A 22,843-nucleotide genomic window follows, 5' to 3' on the forward strand; every position below is an offset into this window, starting at 1 on the left:
GTATGGTTTTCTCATTGTAAAGCTCATTAATTAAGTTGTTATTGAATTCAATCTGCCAATTAATGTAAATGTGTGATGTTGTTTTATATCGTTTTTAAATAAACGGCTCACTGTTGATGGTGAGTCAGAAATTAAAACACGTTTCCGTCCACATTTAATTATTCAAAACACGATAGTACTCAGTCCAGAAAAATGAAATAATTTGTTTAAATTATGAATAATATCAGAGACAGATATAGTTCATTACATACTGGTTACATGTTTCTCATTTATTTGTACTAAAAAAATGTCATGTCTGTAAATTTCCAACTTAGCTCTGCAAACTAAACTTTTTGGATTTCAACTTGCCAGGCATCAGTATTTTTTCAATGTTTCATACAATGTGTATTGTGAATAAGATTTGCGTTTGTCCAAAAACAATAGGTTGAACTAGTATTGGTTCACTTTCCCTAAAGCAACACATTTTTCTTCTTTTTTTGCACAAATGTCTTTTAACTAGCTGTTTAGTTCTCATGAAGAATAAGGTACAAGCGGCATCACATCAAAGCCGTCTCTCCTCTAATCACACTTATTCAATCAGAGGCCCTTGTTGGGAGGAATCGATCGTACCTTTTCAGCTGGACAGTGACATCTGTCAATGGACTGTGAGACTGGCTGAGACAGCATCAGGGGACTCTGGACTGTAGCTGGAGGAGGGGATGTCCCATTAACTGTCTTCTTGACACCACACTGGATCAATACAGAAATTTCATCATTAAAAAACCTTATTTTGTAATCTTTCTTGAAGGACAGGGAAATAAAAATCTACAGAATACACAGCAATGCAGCCAAGTTCACCTAAAATAACCTGGCTTTATGCCATCATGGAGTCAGACTACACACTGAAGTAAGAGCCTATTTGGCTCATGACAATTACCCAGGAGTAACTGTAACTTTATACCAGCATGACAGTATGATGATGATATCATGGTAAGGGGTCAAAGTTCATCCTTCCATGTGGAATTACTATAATATTTGCTCTTATTGATTTTAAGGTGATGAAAGATTTTCATTAAGTTTCTATCTAGGGTCACTTGTCCTTTTCAATTGAAACCAATCCTTTGTTGCACTTTAATTGTCAGATCTCACACACACGTGTTGCTACAAGGCAAAATGTTTATATGGGGGGAAAAAAAAAAAAAACTTTTCGGGAATTTTTTTTTTTTTATCTTTCTTTTAAAATGATAAAACTATGGTCACAGGTCACAATATCTCTTTTGACACATTTCAGTGAATAGTCATCCCTTAAATCTAAAACAAAAGGTGGGCTTGTAGATATGGTTTATGCAAAAAATGAAAAACATTTTAAAATGGAAATACATTGTTTTACCTGACTGTTACAATGTCACTATACATTCTGGAACTGCAGAACACATTGACTACAGAAACAGTATATTTACAAGTATATAATTAATTTTCTGTCTCATAAATGTAATAAAAATATTAATGTGAAGCAATCTCTGGAAATAGCTATAGATTGTTACACTTTTTTATTCCTATTTTATTAAAGTCAGGTTTTAGTTCTTTACAAAAACAAACAAAAAATTACCTTATTTTCAACCAGTTCACAACAATTTTCCATCTCAGCCATGTAGGGGTCACAGTAAATGACAATTTTTTTCAGTTCAATCTGTAAAACAAAAGAGAAACTCAAATGATGGACCCATTAAAGAGCATTCATTAGTGTCATTATTACATCAGACCTTTAACTAAACGTTTGTACAAGAGGATAGGGCCCCGGTGCAAAGTAAACAAAAACAATTCCTGAATTATGACTTTAATCCCAAAATTCTGAGAATAAAGTCAGAATTCAGGAAAAATAAACGTTTTTATTTGTTTGTTTGTACTGTGGGATTCAACATGTCTGCTGGCTTCCTTAGATTGAGAACTTCACTAATTGGCTTTTTTATACATGTGAAGGTTTCTGTAATGTGCCCTGAGACAATTTTGTTGTGATTTGGCGCTATATAAATAAACCGAATTGAATTGAATTAATCCTCTTCCATGTTTGTGATTCTCTGTTTATTACATTTTAACTGTTCTAGCTTTGCAACATAGATCACGGTTTTAGATCCACTAATTCGTATTCTATACCCCTTGATCCTGTGCAGTGTCATGGGGGCTGGTGCTTATTTCCAGTGGTTAACAAGTGAGTGGTTGGGGCACATTCAGTTCATCACAGGCCCATACAGAGCCAAATGACCATTCAAGGGCCATATTAGAAAAGCCAATTAACCTAATACAGTATACAGTACTGTTTTTTTTTTTTTTTTGTTTGTTTGTTTGTTTGTTTTGTTTTATGGTTGTAAGGAACCATAGGACGTAAAGAAGTAGAGTGAGAACATGCAAACTCCATGCAAAAAGGCCCCAGCCAGGAGTCAAACTCAGGACTTTCTTGTTTTGGGGCAACTGTACTAACTGTGCACCATGCAGCTAGACAGTTTTCCTATCCTACAAGACAGCCTTAAACATTAACATATAAACACAAAGCCTTGTTAAAATACTTTAACAAGTCTTTATGGGTTTTTTTTCCTTCAAATTTATACAATTTACCAAATACATGAATAAAAGAATCAGCTGTTAATCCTGCTGAATGAAGTCTATTGCACAATATAGGTAACCAAATAGGCAAACTGATATTTGGATTATTACTTTTTTGAGCCACCTTTAAAAAAAACAAAGGTTTATGAAACAATTTTCCATTAATTAGGAAAAAGCTGTACTTGAAGTGATTACAGTAAATATGTAACTGTATTTTCCACCGTAAACGTCACACCACCCTACAAGTTGCATGAGTTCAAATATGTCTAATAAAGTGGAAAAATACATAAATATGTCACTTTGGCATATACGTCGCATCTGTTATGTGTCACCGCTGACACGTTGCGTTTGTTACGCGTCACTACTGACTTCCTGGAAATGTGGGCCGAACCCGGATTTGTGGGCCGGTGTGCCAAAATCGATTGGCTGCCAAATGATTTTGAATGAGGTGGGAGCAAGCACGGGAGGACTTTAACAAGAATTTAACAAGATTAACACTTAATCGGTAAACAAACAATTATTTGATTGCTCGAAATTATAGTAAAGTTGTGTCTCAGTCCAACTTTTCTTTAATAAATGCACTTTGACGGTCAAATCATCTATATTTTCAAAAGCCGATACGCGGAAACATGAACACGTACAGGGCAAGTCGCTGTCCATTTCTTCAAAATTTAACAAGATATACACATAAAAACAACTATTTGTTTGCTTGACTTTGTAGTAAAGGTGTGTCTCAGTTGAACTTTTACTTAATAAATGCACTTCAGTGGTCAAATTGGCTGCATTTTGCCGGGGCGGTGCAATGAAATGAAGCTGATTTGACGGTTGCTCTAGGCAGACGACAGTGTCCCTCTTTGGCAAGTCCATTGTATCATTAATAGTCACTTACATGACACAATGGCATGCCATACTGCTCTACTGTCATCTAGCAGCTGTAAATAGTAGTGTTCAATATTTTCAGTCAGAATGAATGAAAACGGTCACATCCCAGCTAAAAATTGGTTTATAAATATGGGAAAAAATCCATAAATACTTCGCTTTGGCGTATAAGTCGCAGGGCATGTAAATTATGCGAAAAACTGCGACTTATAGGGCAAAACATACGGTGCATGGATTGTACATGATAAATAGTAGAGAAAAAGGCAAAAACTTCAGCATCAACCTTCCATTCATCCATCCATTATCTTTAGCCGCTCCTTCCTTTCCAGGTCGTGGGCATCACTGGTGTCCAGAAGTCACTAAGCAAAAAGGGGTGGACACCCTGGACAGGTTGCAGGTCCATCACAGGGACACAAAGACAAACAACCATCCACTCTCTCACTCACACCTAGGGACAATTTAGAGTTACCAATCAGCCTAACATGCTTGTTTTTGGTCTGTGGGAGGAAACTGGAGTACCCGGAGAAAACCCACGCATGCATACTCCACCCAGAGAGGTCCCCAGCTAGGATTTGATTCAGGGATCTCCATGCTGATAGGCGGCAGCTCTATCAACTGCGTCACCATGCCACCACATCAAACATTAATAAACTAAATATTCTAAAGTAGGTTTTGAAGAGAAAGAAAAAAGGTTAACGTTTTGAAAAGTTTGGTATGGAACATACATCGACGGGCTTTCCATCCTCCACTCGTGTAGTGATCAGTGTGTATCCACTGAAGTCGATGCTGTCCTTCTCATCACTCGCTTTCCTTTCTAATAGAGTGCAGTCCATGTAAAGGGAGATGGAGTTGCTCTGTACAGATATGCTAAGCTTGTGCCACATGCGATCAAAGAGGGCATGCAGGTCACGGCTCTTGAATGTGTAGCGGAGGGAGGTCTTCAGCAGGGTTTGGTAAGAAAACTCCACCACCTTCTTATCACCATCTACCACAACAGATACCTGTGGAGAAAAGAGGAGTATGTGGACACAAATCTCATTGCAAAATATATTTTTGTAAATATCAAGATATATGAGATGAAAAGTCCCCACCTGACTGCTTCTTGACTTGTCGAAAATCTGCCAAAGATACCAACGGTCTTTTTTCGTAGTCCGCCTCACCCGGAAGATGGACACAAGGGAGTACTCACTCGAGAACCCGTCAGGAAATATTAATCTAAAAAACACATTCATACAACAGTCACATTTTAATCAAATAAGGGTGTCCTAACAACTGAAGACAATTTCAGTACCGAAAATAAACGGGAGCTGAAGAATGAGCAGGCCAATCACCCTCAGTGATCAATAAAACATTTTAGTACCCTCTTGATGCAGAGGCATTCCCATAAATAAACCCCAGAAACTTAATTCCATTTAGCGTGATGAATTTTCCTCGGGCCCCCCTGTCATTCAGACAATAAAAGCATACACACATTGATCCAAAGACAAAGAAGGGAGGTTTTTTTTTTTTTTTTTACTAGACCAGAACAGCATGTGCTTCACATTCACGCTTATAGATATACATAACACACTGCAGCTGTAGGTTTACAGTATGTCTAAACATGGTGCATTTATAATGAATGAAAAAGGGGTGAAGTGTTGCAGATGTAAAGCTAAAACAAGGGGTACCAAATGTTTTTATAGGTGAAGAAATGGCCAGAAAATTATGAATTTAAGAAAAAAAAAAAATAAAGTGTTGTTTTATTTCCCCCCTCCCTCAGTTTTCAACTCTCAACATTTTGAACAGTATTTTGGAGAAGGGCTAAAAGTTTAGTTTAAATTATTGTATATCCAGGACATTAGGAACCTCATAAACATTAACCTTTTTATTTATTTAAATAATTTAATTTATTAGTTGTTTTTTTTAAGGTCTATGTGATGGCCAAACCCATGACACTCTAAAGTTGACAAAAGATGGTGGCCAGGGATTAGCACACTTAAATACATGGAGCTGATTGGACTGCACCACCAGTTCCTGCTGGAGAGGGGGAACATGTATTTTCTTTATGTAAGAAAAGAGCTTTTGTATTTAAGTGAAAATTTCCATTAAAAGTTTAGTATTTTTGAAATCCACTTTTGGTGTTTAGTTTATTATCAAACTTAGCTGTACTGTGATGGTTGTTGTATTTAGAGATTGTATTCTGTTTAGTTTTCCCTAATGTGTCTTAATGGTCTGATCAGCCAGTATATATACCACTGTGTGTCTTTCTTTGGAGGTCAGTTATGTTTGTTTGTGCAGCCAGTTTGTTCACATTTTTTTTGCCTGTGTTCAGTTTTGTTCCTTTGACCTCTTTTATGAGCTCATCATTCATTTTTTTGTAAAGTGTAATCTTTTGGGGTTAAAATAAAAGCCCTATTTATCTAATAATTCCTGTGACTCCTCTTGCTTTTCATCTTGGTCCATCAGTCTTTTATGTTTTCTTGTGCTTGAAAAGTTAATGTTTGTTTATTTTCAAAGACAAAAGCCTAAAATGAGTAACTGTTCTTTAAAAAAAAAAAGGGTGGAGCTTCAAACACTTGTTTGAATCATGGACGGCCCAAAATGGTCATCGAAATTCTGAAACGCCTTCCAGCTGGCAGTCAACTACAACAGATTTGTGGAAGATTTGAAGGGACATTGATAAAGTTGATCAACTTGGATGTCGATGATACCACTTTATATTATCTAATCTCTCCCCATGGATTATTTAATCAACTGAAAGTATTCTTTTAAAACATGATTATATTTAGCCTGGCTTTATGAATTATTATTCAGAATTCTACATTGTTGGTAGGTCAGTGAAAGTTGTTGTAAAATAAAGGGGTTAATTATAGCTAAATATTTGTATTGTACTTCATATCGCTTATTTTGTAAAGATTATTTTAATCTGTTTTGCTGTTGAACCTAAACATTTAAAAAGTATCACTATTAAATCTAAAGGTCTACATCTGTATGAATCTTTTAAGCATGTGGATCAAAATTATCCCATTCTTTAGTTGCAGTTGTGGGCCACACAAAATTACTATAAGGGCCGCATATGACACTCAGGCCACACTTTGGTCACTCTTGGCTTAAATTATTGCAAAAAAATATTTTATATTCTACTCTAAATATAATGTTTTTTTTTCTATGTGGCCCTTCATGGAAAAGACTGTGAAATGGATAGATATTCTTATCTATTTACAATCACACTCTGAGTCAAATGGACAACAGTTCCTCTCTTAACCTACATCGAACGCTGTTCATTTTGAACTCTAGGGAATCAAACAAAACAACAAGAAAACCCAATTGTATTATTTAACATACTACAACTCTATCTCTACCCCAGGCTAAAATTGCACACGAAAATAGACGAGTGTAAACATAATAAATCAGTATCTGCAAAAATAAAAACAATGCACTGATAAGGTCATTGAGAAAGCAGAGCACAGCTAGTAGAAGAACGAAGGGATAGACAGCTTCCTTAGACAGGTTGGAAATTAGTTTTCACTCCAATATATCATTTTCCTATTCTCTCAGAGCTTCATACCCCTCTTCTCTTGTATTCCAAGAAATTTTAGTGTAAATGGTACATGACTAACATGACAAGTACACCAAGTAAAAAAAAAAATGGTTAAGAAGGTTTCCGCTACAAGTAGATATTGAAAGATGCATAGCAAGTTATACATATTTTATAGTTGATACAAATACACCAAAGAATATCAAGCTTCAGTACATGTACCTGGATTTTAAAACAATTCATTATGTGTGAGCAGAGGTGAAAAGAGTACTGAGAAATTGTACTCAGGTACTGGTGTTATAAAATACTTAAGGAAAAGTACAAAATACTCTTCTTGAAAAACTACTCATAGTATTAACTTTTTAACCATTTGATGTTTTGTGTTAATAGAAGGCATTCAATTTACTGTAGCCACCACGGGTGATTCTAGAAACTGCCCTTTAGGGGTGCTTGGACTCCCAGTGTTGACAATGGCTCTTAGCTTGAACATTTGGAAATCGGGGGGGGGCACATTGGTGGGGGTTCTGGGGTCCTCCCCGCAGAAATTTTTGAATAAAGTAGATGCCTAAAACTGACAGAAGAGTGCACATTAACTCTTGTTCTTGCCTCCCTGCACTGGCTTCCTGTGCACTTGAGGATTAACTTTAAAATTCTGGTTTTAACTTTCAAGGCTATCCATGGCCAGGCTCCTAAATACATTCTTGACCTTTCTGGATCATTTAACTCCATCTAGGACTCTAGGTCTTTGAGTCAAATGTTGTTGTCTGTACCCTGAACCCATTTTAAAACCCGTGGAGGCAGCGCTTTTCGGGCGGTGTCTCCGAGGCTCTGGAACGCCTTCCCACTGTCCCTACGCTGCACAGACTCTTAAGAATCAACTAAAGACATTTTTCTTCAGACAGGCTTTTACTTAATCTTGTGGTGGTTTTAATTGTCTTGCCTTTGTGAAGCACCGTATGTCTGTGAATGGTGCTATAGAAATAAAGTTTTACTTTCTTAGTTTACTAATGTGTGTACTGCCAGAAGAAACGGCCAATAAACAAACCCTAAACTGGACTATCTGTTGTTTAATGGGAGTACAACTTCATACCTGCCTCTCTAAACCAGTTGATTTCATGGAGAACACCAAACCTCCTCCTTTTTTTTTTTTTTTTTTTTTTTTTTTTAATAAAGAGTTGTCCTCCTGGAAATGAATTGATTCAGAGCGGAAGGTAAGAAGTTGTACTCCAATTCCCTCTATCCGTTTCACTTTGTGTCAAATTGAGCTCGCTGATTGAGCAGCTGCTGACGAGTCCACTGGATTGATTGACAGGTGGTGTTGAGAATCTGACTCGTGCAAAAAACTTACTGGCCCATTTAAGACTGTCAACATTTATTCCATCCATCCATCCATCCATTTTCTTTACCCGCTTGTTCCATTTTGGGTCACGGGGGTCGCTGGTGCCCATGTCCAGCAATCACTGTGCGAGGGGCGGGGTACACCCTGGACGGGTCGCAAGTCCATCACAGGGACACATAGAGACAAACGAGACAAACAACCATTCACTCTCTCACTCACACCTAGGGACAATTTAGAGTTACCAATCAGCCTAACATGCATGTTTTTGGTCTGTGGGAGGAAACCGGAGTACCCGGAGAAAACCCACGCATGCACGGAGAGAACATGCAAACTCCACCCAGAAAGGCCCCTGGACCGGGGTTTGAACCAGGGACCTGCTCGCTGAGAGGCAGCAGCTCTACCAGTTGCGCCACCGTGCTGCACATTTATTCCATATTGGTTCCAAATTGATTCAATATTTTGGTGAATGTAACGTTTGAGAAATTTTTCTTACAAAATCCTAATGATTTCTAACATTGTTAGGGGTGCTTGAGCACCCCCAAAAAGAGGCTAAAATTGCCACTGATGGCTACATCCAAAGCACATTTCTCAGACGAACAATAAAGTATAGAAAAATTACACTAAGGCCATTTCTTTTGTAAACAAATGTAGATAAAGCAGGAATTTTGTTTGTTAAAAAGACAAATGTGTTTGAACCGACAGAACAGTTTGAACTCTTCCAAATACACAGCGAAAAACAGGCAGGTAATTTTCTTAAACTCTGACATTTTTGTCACCCTTCACTTTCTGAACCTTTTGTTCAGTGTCAGCAGGAGCTGGTTTTCTAGTTAACAGTCTATTTGGCTGTGGAGTAGACCAGCACAGCTAAAAAGTTGTTCACATGCAGCAGAGGCAGGGAAAGATGTGTTCAGCTTGAGAGAGAGAGAGAGAGCTTCTTAGGAGTTCAGGAGCTCCATAGTGTTTCTAGCACAAGCATGATGACTATCGAGCTCTGAACTTTGCAGCCTTCTGGACGGTTTGAATATTAAGTCAAATTGTGGCCGTACTTAATGGTGACTTCTGATTTTTAAAAGTAGCAAACATGATCTAAATTGTACTGCAGTGTGAGTAAAATTACACACTTGAAATAAAGACTCATAAAAGTACAAGTATCCAAAAAAAATCTACTTAATTACAGTAACGTGAGTATTTTGTAGTTCATTACTTTCACCCCTGTGTGTGAGTACAATAATTTAAAGCAAATGATTACATAAAGGGGAAAAACTGTGAACCTTGAGGTTTGAACTTATAATTCATATTCAAGGTAACTGAGACAGCAGAGTAAAGAACAGCTTATTTTAGAGCCACAAAATTCATACTTTTATTTTATATTTAGTATTAGCAAGCTTACATCTATTTGAACACCTTGTGCCTCTGTGTTGTGCACTTGATCTCTAATAAGAGCCCAGAGGGTTAAAGCTCTGTGGCCTTGTGTTGACTGATGTCAGTGACTTTGTGCTAAACAGTGTTACTCAGTTTGATTGCTATTTGTCTAATTCTTCGCAGAAATGTGGCTCTGCATGCTTAAGCAGGAGTTAATGAGTGAATAAGAAGGATGCTCAATTAATCTCCCTACCTCTATGTTACACTGCCAAAAACGCTTTTACAGTAAGTGAGCAATTCTGCCAACTCTGTCTCGTACAAGCCTCATTTAAATATGACTAATTTGAATTGGCTAATATGCTTTGGGAAGAAAAAACAAAGTTTAATTGACTCTTGGATTACATGCAGCCATAAAGTTTTATTTTAGTTCAAGTCATGTGGTGATTGTATACAATAAAGTGACTGTGATGAAGACAAATTAGCCAACTGAAAATGCTTGTCTATTAAGGAAATGCTTCATTTATTCAACCTGTATGGAACAACTTAGACCACAAACAGTATAATAAGGATAACAATATAGCCATTTTTCTAGGAGAAAAATGATGTGCCCAGTGGAAACTGAACATTCACCATGCAAATTTCCTAGCCAACACCTCTGTATCATCAAACAATAGTTTGAACAAATGACAAACGCCACCCGACTGGTAAAAAAGAAACCCTATCCTTGGGAATTCTTTAAAACAGAGTTGAAGGAGTCAAATTGCTGCAGTTGAAACAATCAAACTTCAACGGGTAACCTAGTTGGCTCACATCCCTGTCATTGTCACTCAATCCTGGAATGTGCCAAATGCATAATGCATAAGGAGCATAAGCACTCTTCAGACTGAGGAGTGAAAGAAACACTCTGTTTGCCAGCCTGATAGAAAAAATACCAGTTATCAAGTACATCCCTTTGATCTGGAAGAACATTTGTCTGGTGATGAGTCTCGTATTTGTGTGAAGAAATTACACTGCACTGCTTTATTTGAATGTAGGCAAAGTGTTGATATAAAAAGCTGCATTTTTCAAAATTGTATGGATTTGAAAATAAGTCTAAGTGTGTTGAATTGCCAATATGTGGCTTTTATATCTGCAGGGCAGTAAACTTAAAAGCCACAAAAAGAAGAGGAAAAATTGCAGAGAAAGTTTGTTTTGTTGCGGAGACGTGTGTTTTTTTTTTTTTTTTTTTTTATATAATATGAGGAGCTGTGAGTTCGACTTCACAGACTACAGTGAAATGATACAAAGAATGAACCAATGTGACAGTCACAAATCAATGAAACCACAGACTGAAGCGCAAACCATGGCGAGTTGATACACTGTTTGTCAGTAGCAACAGAGCGTAAACCGCATTATGAGAAAATGTGGTTACTTACAAAGGAAATGGCAATTAATTTCCCATTTCAAGAGGAGAAACAACATTGTGCTCCAGAGACAATAGATTCAAAGAACCAGCTGCTTTCATGATTTCTGATTGCCTCTGGGGCTACAAAAGGGCAACATGTTTTGGAAATTTCAACACATAAAAGGACAATATAGCCTCCATTTAAAAAAAGAGCCGTAATATATGCTGGACACTTTTCATCGTTTTCTAATAAATCAAAAACCGAACTCATTAGACCTCCTTTGTGAAACCGTTGCACAGACAGACATTGAAGGCATATTGCCCACCACTGTTCATGCCAAAGTTTGTGATAACGATCATCCTATGTTAAGAAACAACAGAGTTCTTTTTGTCAAACCACAAAAATTACATTATGCACAGTGGCATGCAATTTGCAAAATATCCTGCTCAGAGTATCAATGAATGACTCTCAGCTATTATCACATCAAGTTTTAGCTCAATCTGTACAAATGAGTAAGTTTGTGGTAACTTATGTTTATTAGCTGTGGTGGCCATCTTGATTTGGATTGACTCCAAATGTTAAAACAGTTGGAGACGTACATCCTTTGAGTCTGCTCTGAAAGTTGCATTGAAATCTGCCAAATCCATCCATTATCTTTGCCCGCTTCTTCGTTTTTGGGTTGCGGGGGTCACTGGTGCCCATGTCCAGCAGTCACTGTGCGAGGGGCGAACAGGTCGCAAGTCCATCAGTGACACATAACGAGACAAACAACCATTCACTCTCACTCACACTTGGGGACAATTTAGAGTTACCAATCCGCCTAACATGCATGTTTTTGGTCTGTGGGAGGAAACTGGAGCACCTGGAGAAAACCCACGCATGCACGGAGAGAACATGCAAACTCCACCCAGAGAGGTCCAGGGGTGGGATTTGAGCTGGCGACCGTCTCGCTAAGAGGCAACAGCTATACCAACTGCACCAGCGTGCCACCCCGAAATCTGTCCAATGATTCACAATTTATTTTCCCTGACAGTACAGACAAACGCATGCACACAGATGTGGACAAAACATTGTTGCTCGCCTTTGAGTTCAGCGTCAGATGATGATAAATAAATTATTTTTATATTTAGCATGTGAAGACATACTTTTTTCCCATTCAACCTTTATTTATACATGTTAGTTCGAGGAATCCTTTACAAGAGAGACCTGTTTCAGGCAGACGAACTATACGTACAATATTGTACTTTGTATGTAATTACATACACTCTGCCGTAAACAGCAAAATCTGTAATGTTGTTTTTTTCAGTGCTAATAATTTTTAGTTGATGAGCGTTTTGATTTGATTTGTGGTGATCAAAAAGCTCTGAGCGGTGTCAGTCAAGCGAGTTGTTAACACCCATGACTGAGTTAGATTCAGTCCAGGTGGAGTTGATAAATGTTTAAGTTGTGACTGATCTTGTGCTAATTCCTATGGTGCTGGGAAGTTGCTTAATTTTTTTATAAAAAATAAAGATTTTTTTTTATTTTTTTTTTTTACTTGCTCACTGTTGCTGGTCAACACATTTGAACTTATGATGTAACGTAGAGTGGTGTGTGTTAACTTAGGCTAGCTAACACAGAATGCACTTTTAATGTTTTGTAAAACAAAGCAATGAATTTTAACGCGGATAGTGAAAGGAAATCACACAATTTTAATGTTAAAAATATGTTTCATAAAATAACAGAATGCATGTTAAAAAATAAACGCATACAAAATGGGGAGTGGTGGCACAGAGGCTAGAGAGGGTGAGCCTGTGATCAGAGCATCTCCAGCCAACCCAGGTTCAACTCTCAGACCAGCAACATCAAAATGTGGGTGGGAAAAGTGCAACACCCACCTTGGGCCCATGAGCAAGGCCCCCAAGGCCCCCCAGATGGCAGCCCAACAAATGCGCACCCACACACGCAATGGGAAAAATGCAGAGCATTAATGTCCCAATTGGGGATTGCCAGAGTACAATAAAAAAATAAAAAAAAACACAATTTTAGTTTTAAAAGCACTTAATTGTGTAAAAAAATAACAATGTAAATTAAAAAATTAACACTTACAGTGAAAGGGAATAACACTATATTGAGTTGAAAGTGCACTTAAGTGGTGTCATAAATCAACACCAAGGGTGTCAGATATTTAACACTATTAGTGTTTAAAATATTAACATTTTTCAGCGCGTACTTTTAACTCGGAATCTGTGAGAATTATTTAAACTTGGAAAGAGTGTCAAATTTAACACTCTGTGAGTTGAATTACCACTCCTGTTTTTGCTCTGTATAAGTCACATCAGTCCAAATATGTCTAAAGTGGAAAAAATCATAAATAAATAGCTTCACTGTATAAGTCTTATTTATTACGCGTCACCGCTGACCACCCGGAAACGTGAGCTGGTGTTGTGCCAAAAATTGTTTAGCTGCCAAATGGAGGCTGCAGGAGCGTGCACGGCAGGACTTTAACAATAATTTAACTTAACGCTTAAAAACAATTGTTTGCTCGACATTATATCAAAGGTGTGTCTAAGTTTAACTTTTCCTTAATAAATGCACTTTAATGGTCAAATCAGCTGCATTTCGCCTTGGCAGCGCGGCAAAATGCAGCTGATTTGACGTTTGCTCCAGGAGTACTGGAGCGAGACGAAATTGGCCTGTATGGCAAGCCAAGTGTCTCATTAATAGCCACTTTTACCTATTGAGACACTTGGCTTGCCATACTAGCCAATGGCCCTCTAATGAAATTGTGAGATCTCAGCCAAAAATTGGGTTATAAATATGGGAAGAAAATGTAAATAAGTCGCAGGGCATGCAAATTTATGGAAAAAGTTGTGACTTAAACAGCAAAAAGTACATTACAATACATGCTGTACTGTAATGTAAATCTGATTATATATGAAGTTGGCAGACGCAAACAAACTTTACCACAGAATGGATGATGATGCGTTGTCAGGCGTTCTGTCCCTTCACTTGGTGTGTGTGTGTGTGTTAGCTATGATCTATGTGCCACAATGTGTATTGTGCCAACTCCTTGGCAGATCATCAGCTAGATGGACAATAAAGACACATCCTACAGGCAAATTGAGCCATGTTTTTGCTGTTGTGGCAGGGGCAGAAGGGCCTCCTTCTCCATGCAGCTCCCCTCGCTCTCCCTCCTCAGCTGACACACAGTATCACCTGTCAAACTACTTAGATAATTGGATATGAGAGGGATCACAGCCTTGCCACTATAACCAACGACACTGTCAGCAGCGTCACTGAGAACCACCATCTTCTTGCATTATGGGTCCAGACTGAGCACGGGGCTGAAATATATAAATGTATTTTCAGCTGGCTGACAAAACAGGGAAGCGGATCACAAATCATCCAGCCCAAAGTTACGTTCACCTAGCCAGCAGGAGCGGGGCAGTAAATGTTTACAGTTGCATGTAAAGATACTAAAAATATCCTGCCCTCCATGGAGAATGACAACGCTCTCTTTCACTGTTGCAACCTAAGGACACAAAACAACTATTACAATCTCAAGGTACATATTTCTTTTGAAAAGCAGATCGTCACCCGTCACAACTTTATCAATAACTCCAATCTTTATTTTTAAGCAATGATGGAAATAACTGGAAGGTGCAATGAACAATTATATTTTAACATATTTCTGCAATAAGAGTCGCTCCACTTTCCATCCAGTCAGCGATTAAAGCTCCAACATAAATTACACTTTAGTGAGTCATTTCAGCCACTATTTTATAATTTTCATCTTATTATGCATTCTTGGACTTTTTAATGTCCCTTTTTTTTGTCCCATATTCTACTCCAAGGAGATTTCTAGAATAAATGTAATATAAATAATTCTGTTCAAATTATTCTGTCTTTCAGATCACCTCACTGCTTCTTGCCCTTATTACTTTGTATATAGGGTAAATGAGACTTGTGTGCTGAGATGAAGGACCCCACCCACCCAGCACACACACTTTTTGCCCCACTCCCCTCAGGAAGGAGGTTAAGGAGCATTAAGTGTAGAACCACTAGACTGAGGAACAGCTTCTACCCTGAGGCTGTTGGACTCATGAATCTCTAACTAGAATAATCACTGTGAAAAACTATCATGTTGCTGCTGATCTGTTTCAATGTTGATGTGTTCATGCGTGCACATCTGCTCACAGACTCATGTTCATGTTTGTGCTGATGTTCAATGTTTTATGTTATGAGTGCTTAGTGTATATTTAGTTGATGTTTTTCTTAGTTCATATCTTAGATGTCATTACTGTTTTTCTTATACATTTTATTGTTGGATGTAACTGGGACCCTGTGTACATAATTTCGCTCCACCACATGTACCACATGAGGTGCGAATGACAATAAAGAAACTCTGACTCAGACTCTGACTCTGAGATGCTTCAGCTCAACCTTCTCATAATTTTCATTTTGAAGCTTTTTTTTTTTTTTTTTTTAATTCAGAAAAACTAGAAATGGATAAGAGTGTAATTAGTCATACTTCAATTCAGTATATTTATATAGAGCTAAGTCACAACTGAAGACATCTCAGGGCAGTGAATGGAAATATTCATGTATAAAAATAATAAGTTAACATTATTTTTCTGAGGAGCAGACTGCTTTGAATTTAACTCCATCACAGACTCTCATCTTGAGCAAGCATGAAGGCAACAGTGGAAAGGAAAAACTCCATGAGGAAGAAACCTTTAGCAGAACCAGGCTCAGGACAAGCGGCCATCTGCTTTGACTGGCTGGGTTTGGTAGGAACAGATACACAATGGCAGGTCAAGAATCACATGTTAAGATTGAAATAATATCACATGAAAACTATTCAATTTTAGCTAATCATTTAAGGAAATGAGATCAATTTGTCCTCCAGTAGTCTAAGCCTATAGCAGCATAACAAGCCAACCCTAACTATAGGATTTATCAAAAAGGAAAGTCTTAAAACTAGACAATGTGTCAGTCTCATGGACAGAAACTGGAAGTTGGTTCCACAAGAGAGGAGCCTGATAACTGAAAGATCTCCCTCCCATTCTGCTTTTGAAATCTCTAGGAACCGCGTGTAAGCCTGCAGTCTGAGAGCAAAGAGCACTGTTATGAAAATATGGAAGAATAAGATCTGTAATATGAGATGGAGCAAGGTTGTTGAGAGATTTGTAGGTTAGAAGTAAGCTCTTAAATTCAATTCTGGACAGGGAGCCAGTGGAGAGAAGCTAAAACCAGAGAGATATGATCTCCCCTACTAACTCCAGTTAAGACTGGCAGCAGCATTTTGGATTAACCGAAGACTTTTTTTTTTTTTTTTAAGTATTTAGACAAAATGTAAATTGTGATGAGACAAACTTTACGGATTTATGTTCAGTTTTCAAGTTTTCTTACTTACTTTGTTGGCTTGATGAGCGGACTGCTCCCTAATCGAAACGATGGCAAGTCTTCTGTGACTGTTCCTTTTCGTAGAAGGAATTTTTCAGTGAGATCAAATCCTGTGAACAAGACCGCAGTATGTCACCATAAAACCTAATATTGACTTTCCCAAAGAACAAATTTAGCACGTACCTGTGATTTCCAGGGGACGATCTAAACTATCAGAAAACCTGTGGTCTTCTACAGTCAGAGGGGGACACGAGCCATCTGAGCAAAAGCCACCAAGAGATTGTTTTGTGGTCGTTTCTGAACAGTGCAAATCCATTCAACGCTTTTTTTTTTTTTTGAGGGGGGGGGGTCTTTTTTTAGTAACTTTGTGCCGAGAAGGAGGGAAAAAAACAGAAGAAACTCAATAATAAACTCACATACCTGTTCGTTCACTCACTGCCATTCCAGCAGTGCGAGGAACTGAGTTCACAATCCAGAAAAAGGCAACCCATCTTAGTAAGTAATAAATCATGGCTCTGATGCTGGAAGGCAGTCCACTTGAAAACCTGAACATAAGTAGACCAGATATGTTATTATATATATTCCAAAATAGTTTTTTTTTTATTTAGAATAATAAGCCAAGCAGGGATAATTCGGAAAAAGCATCAGTCAACAAATGTGTAACTCGGAGAATTTAGAAGGCGTAATGATTGAGTTTAGCGTCGCTGCTGAAAGCTGTGGAAACAGCTGGTAGAGCTGACAGCTTCTGCAATCAAGTGCTGGAGGGGAATACGGGCCAAACGGATTTAACCATGTCCAGAAACTGTGCAGCCGAAGTTCGGGGCTTTCCAAGCATGTTGCATAGCTTGTTTGGAGGAAGAATAAAGCCACATAGAATGTCTAATTTATCAGATTAACTTCATATAAAAAGTTTCTTTAAGCCTATTTGATACTGGGAACCACGTTATAATAAAACTATATAGTGTACATTATTTTAAGATAGAGAAATAGAGAGATAGATAGATCTAAGTGGTATGTGTTGACATTGTATGTTCCCATACAAAGACAAAATTGTCTCTCTGCATTTAACCCATCGCGCCTGGGATACACCCACGTGGAGCAATAGGCAGCTATATAAATGCCCGGGGAGCAATTGGGGATTGGGTGTCCTGCTCAGAGACACCACGAGATGTGCAATGACTGGGGATTGAACCCAGGACCTATGAGTCATCCTTGCAACCCATAAAGGAAGAAGCGGGTAAAGATGATGATTGATTCACAGCTCTGTATAATAAACGGCAAACCAAACACGGATGGAAGAAAATACAACAATTACAGTAATGTTTACTTTAATTTCCTAATCGAAGATATGAGCAAATAATGGGTTTAAATGACTTCATCAGCAATTGATTATTCTAGACGCAGTAACAAGAATCTTTGAATAGTTTCACAGCCATGAACTACAACTGGATGTCATTGTGATTACCTAAAAATTTTAGGACGGCAACATTTGAGTATTGTTTAATAATGGTAGATATACAGTAACTGTACTCTATTGTAAACTTAACTTTGCTTAACACAATTATTTTACACACAGCTCACATGTGTGGTAACTGCCTCTCTCTCAGTAAGGAGAATCCACCGGTGAGTCCTTCATTCTTGTGATCTCATTAGCGTCTCCCACGCTGTGATGAATGCAGATGTCAACAATGTGCTGCTGCAAAATCATTAGCCCCTAGCTATGTTTTGTTAAAGGTTTGGTTGTTAAATAGTTAGCCAAGGTGACCTTGTAAAGCCTTTTTAATTTGTGTTGTGAATGAATTAACCTGTACAGTTTGCATGTCAGGGTAATTACATCAGCGGTTCAACACAATCGTTGACTCCTTGTCTGCCACTTTAGTCGTGGTGTCAAAGCCTTGATCTTTCTCTATTAACACTCCATTGTGTTTGGATCTGGGAAATACCTGCAGAGTCCCGGTCAAGAACGCTATTTGCAAGGATCAAACCTGGGAACCTCCAGTTGGACGGCAGTCTCTTGAACCATTTGTCCACGCTGCCAAACCAAATCCTTAGCATTGCACTCATGCCCGTGCAGAGACAGCACAGTGGAGGATGGAGTGTGTGCTTGAATTTGGTTAAAGAAAACACTTGGAGTAACTTTAAAAGTGCTGAAAAAACTGCACACTGCTATTCTTGACAGAAAATGGCTATAAATGAACTTCAAGGATTTTCTAACAATGAAAATGTTTAACGGAGCACAGCAAAGCTATATAATCAAACGCGCACACACAGGTACACCTACAGTTAATACTCAAATATTAAAATCTATATTAGTCACGTTTGGTCTGTTTCATCTCCAAACGTGCTGCATTAGCATTATTTTGAGTGGATAAGCTGTTTGAACACCTGTTATTGTTTGACAGTGCAGCTTTAACCCCAATGCAAAGAAGATACTTATACCATGATGATCTTGTCTATTTCCACTGGGAACAAATCAACTGCAGACATCTTTTTGAACAGCTCACACGACCTCCACAGAACAAAACGACATTTAGCTGCATCTTTATGTGCAGACTCTCAAAGTGTGACCAGTGCTCTTTATCTTAAAAGTGCTCAGAGAAAAGTCATGAAGTTCAGATCCACCAAAACGATCATAAAGTAGGAAAATCCCCACAGTTTGTTTTTTTGTGACCTTAACAAAACATAATAATTTGAGTGGGTATAAGAACAGCCAGTGACTGAACATATGACAACAATGGAAATGGAAGAGCCATTAAAGAAGGAGATGAAAGCCAATTTTGATATATTGGAACATACCGTATTTGTTGCCCTCAAAGTCAGTTTTTTTGCATGCCTTGTAATTTTTTATATGCCAAAGCAACATATAGTTATGGATTTTCTCATATTTATAAACAAATTTTTGGCTGAGAAATGACTGTTTTCATTCATTCTGACTAAAAATATTGAGCACTACCATTTTCAGCCGCTCGATGGCAGTCGAGTAGTATGGCATTCCGTTTTATCATGAAATAGGTAAAAGTGGCTGTTAATGAGACAATCGGCTTGCCAAAGACTGACAACATCATCTGCCTGGAGCAACCGTCAAATCTGCTTCATTTCGCTGTGCCGCCCCGGCGAAATGCAGCTGATTTGACCCACTGGAGTGCATTTATTAAATTCAATTAATTCCAGTTTATTTATATATACCTTACCAAGTATGCAAATATAAATGTTTGTTTCGATTAGAATGGTTTTGCAAAAGCTGTACAAGTGAGTGAATGTCATGCCCTGTCTTTATGGTGCTCCACCACCCTGCTTGATCCTTGCTATTTATTCTTGACAGTTCAGTCTCTTTTCTTTTCAGTTTCTTTCCACCTAAATGTCTTTTCTCCAAAATTATATGGATGATTCTGCCATACTTTTCACCCCCACAGACTACAACCAAACTATTGCAGGTCAATCACACGACTCAAGTTTCATGGTTTTCAGCATATTTGGCCAAGCGCTTTGTTTACAGTGAATGCGTACCTGCATTTCAGAACTGCATATAAAACCAAACGACTGGGATAAACTTGTTTTACCTTATCTATGTTCACAACCTCATTAAATGTCCTTACAGATGACCAGCTCTCAGTACAGCTAAAAGTTCTGCACGCAGGCCTGCAGCAAGCTGTCATGGCGGTTGCAGATGAGGTGACCATGCCACCTAAAACTTCAAGCATGCTTGGGTTGTAGACAAGCAGGACTACACAGGTATCACATGGCTGACAGGAGGTGACATGTTATTCCTGATATTTTTGCTCTCTGCAGCATATATTACAAAAACTCCAAACCCTACAAGAAGAATACACATCTAGAGGGTTAAAAAATGTTTTAAGGCAGTCAATAACACTGATGGACCATCTGCTGTCAGCCTGCATCGATCTGGGCTCTAAACTGACACAGTGGCTGTGTAGGCATTGCGTCACCGCCTCAGATAAGACACAGAACAAGGCTTGGACACTTAAGTTTCGCTCCATCATCCGCCCCAGCCGCTTTGCAAAGGCAATAACTCTTTTTTTTTTTTTTTTTTTTTTTTTTTTTTTTAACACCACGGTGCCCCATGTTCACACAAAAGCGCGTTTCTCTGCGCGCGCGCTGAAAGGCTTATTTATCCTAAATACTTACAGGCTGAAGAAGAGAACCTTAAAAGTCATGCATTATATAGAATACATGTTTACCGCAACAGTCCCATTATTAATGGGGGTAGTTTAGAAGTGTCCCGGGGCGGATATAATAATAAAAAATAAAAAAAAAGAACAGCAAACTTTAACATGAAGCAGGAAAAATCCACTTATTATAAGCGTGTCGACACGTTTATTAAAACCTTATTAGGATGCATTTGAGGTGGGAGTACTTACAAATGCTGATAAAGTTTCCTTTAAGGCAGAGAGAAATGATAATAATAGTAAAAAAAAAAAGCTGCGACAAAAGCATAATCCGTGCGTGATAACGGTATCAGTCCGGCTCCGGGACTTGGAAATAAAAGTCTCAGTGGGATCTCCTGCTCGATCGCGGTCCTTTAGAGTTTCTCGGAGTGGCCCTCCCACCCTGTCATCATTCCTCCTGAACTGCGCTTCTGCAAACAGCGCGCGCACTCTGAAAGCTTTCTTATTAGAGGGAAATTAGGCCCCGGAGGCAGCACAAACAAACTGCTATTAACAGAGCAGGTGCAGGAATTAAACACTGTTTGATGTATTGTGATTTAATCAAAAATCTCCCAAGAAAGGCGTGAATTAAATGGATTTGTTCGTCCTCAAAGTGGCTCTTTTTTGTAAGCTGCAATAATAAAAAGAGGGGGAAAGTGTTCAAGTTTTGCTTCAAAGTGCATGTCTGAGGAAGACAAAAGGTGTGAACAGTCGCTTTTCATCCTCCTCAGTCTTATACCTGCCTGTTCTTGTCAAGCAGCGATGAACTTGAGCTTAATTATGAGGCCAAAGCAGCAGACTGTGATCTGACATAATCATGTGGAAGCATTTCGTTTTACTGGCAGCCCTGGTCTATACTACACTGGGTCACTCAATCCACATAGCCTACTATTTTAGTCAAAGAGGCAAATACCATGGTGCAATACTACACTTCATTAGGAAGCCAGCAACTTCACCGTCCAGTCTGAAACGTTCAAGTTGTTTTCAACTGCAGTTAATGCAGGTTGAAATGTGTAATCAGGCCTTTCCTTCTGGTCCGTTACAGTTCAACTAGTTTTGCACGTGCGCGGTTTTTGAAAGGTACTAAAATAGGAAAAAGTTTATCCCGAACTATATTGAATGGTGCAGGCCAGTGGTGATTTTAGCCTCTTTTGGGGGGTGCTCAAGCACCCCTAAAATTTTAACTCGGCACCCCTGAAAAATAAAGTGGGGAAAAAAAAAAGTCTGTCTGTCCATCTATTTTGTCAGTTCTGGGTTTGGGTTCTGTTTATTGCATTTATGATTTCAATGCAACAAAATAAACGTAGTTAAAAGCTAAATGATCATTGTAATACTTGGTTTATTTACAAAATGATTTTAATTGATGGATGTCTGGCCCCTGAGCTGCTGCCTTTCAGAAACTGTGGCCTCTGAATAGCTCTGCTTTAGAGGGTGTAATAAAGTTAATTCCATTTCCAAAACCTACACTCAGTCTGAAAAAATGTAAAAGATGATAAAGCCCTGCGGCCGACCTCGTGATCAGCTGAATACAACAGTGATAAACAGGAAGTACCGCATGTTCGGGTAACTGCAGGTATGCTAAATGGTTAAATTAAAGGTTAATGCTTAAAGCTAATTGTGCTTTTGTTTTGCGTTTTTATATGTGTGTATTTATACAGTATGCTGTAACTACTGGTTGCACAAGTTTAGCATTTGTTTATTATGATCAGTTAACACTAAACTGATTTTGTACAAAGTGTTAAGTTCAATGAAAAGAGTGCTACGTCTGTAGCATCTTAGCTAGCACGTCTGTGTTGCATGCCGCTAGCTTAATACTACTACTTGTTGTGACATTAACTCTAAAAAAGTTATTGAATCAAGTGTTTACTTATGAAGGTAAACGCAAATGTTTAACAACCCGTTAAAATACACCACAATGCAGGAAATGGCATCTGTTGTTCAAAAATTTCTGGGGGAGAACCCCCAGACCTGCCGTCGAGCAGGGTGTGCCCCCCACATTATGAATGTGTTTGATGCTAATGGCCACCACGTTCTTCAAACCAAGAGCCATTGTCAGCAATGGGGACCAAGCACCCCTAAAGTTCAGACTCTAGAATCGCCCCTGGTGCAGGCTGAAAGTGTTTTTCCAGATATATTGATAAACAGTTTGGAAATGTGAGTCAGAGCTAAATGAAAAGGAAGTACTAGATATAATCTGTTAAAACCTACAGTAAACTAGACTGGCATT

At 38.4% G+C, this 22,843-nt stretch overlaps 1 protein-coding gene across 1 annotated transcript; it reads right to left on the bottom strand.

Moving 5' to 3' along the window:
* Positions 1-576: 576 nt before the first annotated feature.
* LOC119425935 (collagen alpha-1(XIX) chain) lies at positions 577-17,029 on the bottom strand. The gene is made up of 7 exons (XM_037693528.1): positions 16,871-17,029; positions 16,634-16,708; positions 16,461-16,560; positions 4,551-4,674; positions 4,185-4,460; positions 1,589-1,669; positions 577-729 (listed from the first exon to the last, which is right to left on the bottom strand). Exons 1-7 carry the CDS (start codon positions 17,001-17,003, stop codon positions 577-579), a joined length of 942 nt encoding a protein of 313 aa, XP_037549456.1. The 5' UTR covers positions 17,004-17,029.
* Positions 17,030-22,843: the final 5,814 nt, after the last annotated feature.

This window comes from Nematolebias whitei, chromosome 1, assembly GCF_014905685.2.
Source record: "Nematolebias whitei isolate Nwh7 chromosome 1, NemWhi1, whole genome shotgun sequence".
Lineage (NCBI taxonomy): Eukaryota > Metazoa > Chordata > Actinopteri > Cyprinodontiformes > Rivulidae > Nematolebias > Nematolebias whitei.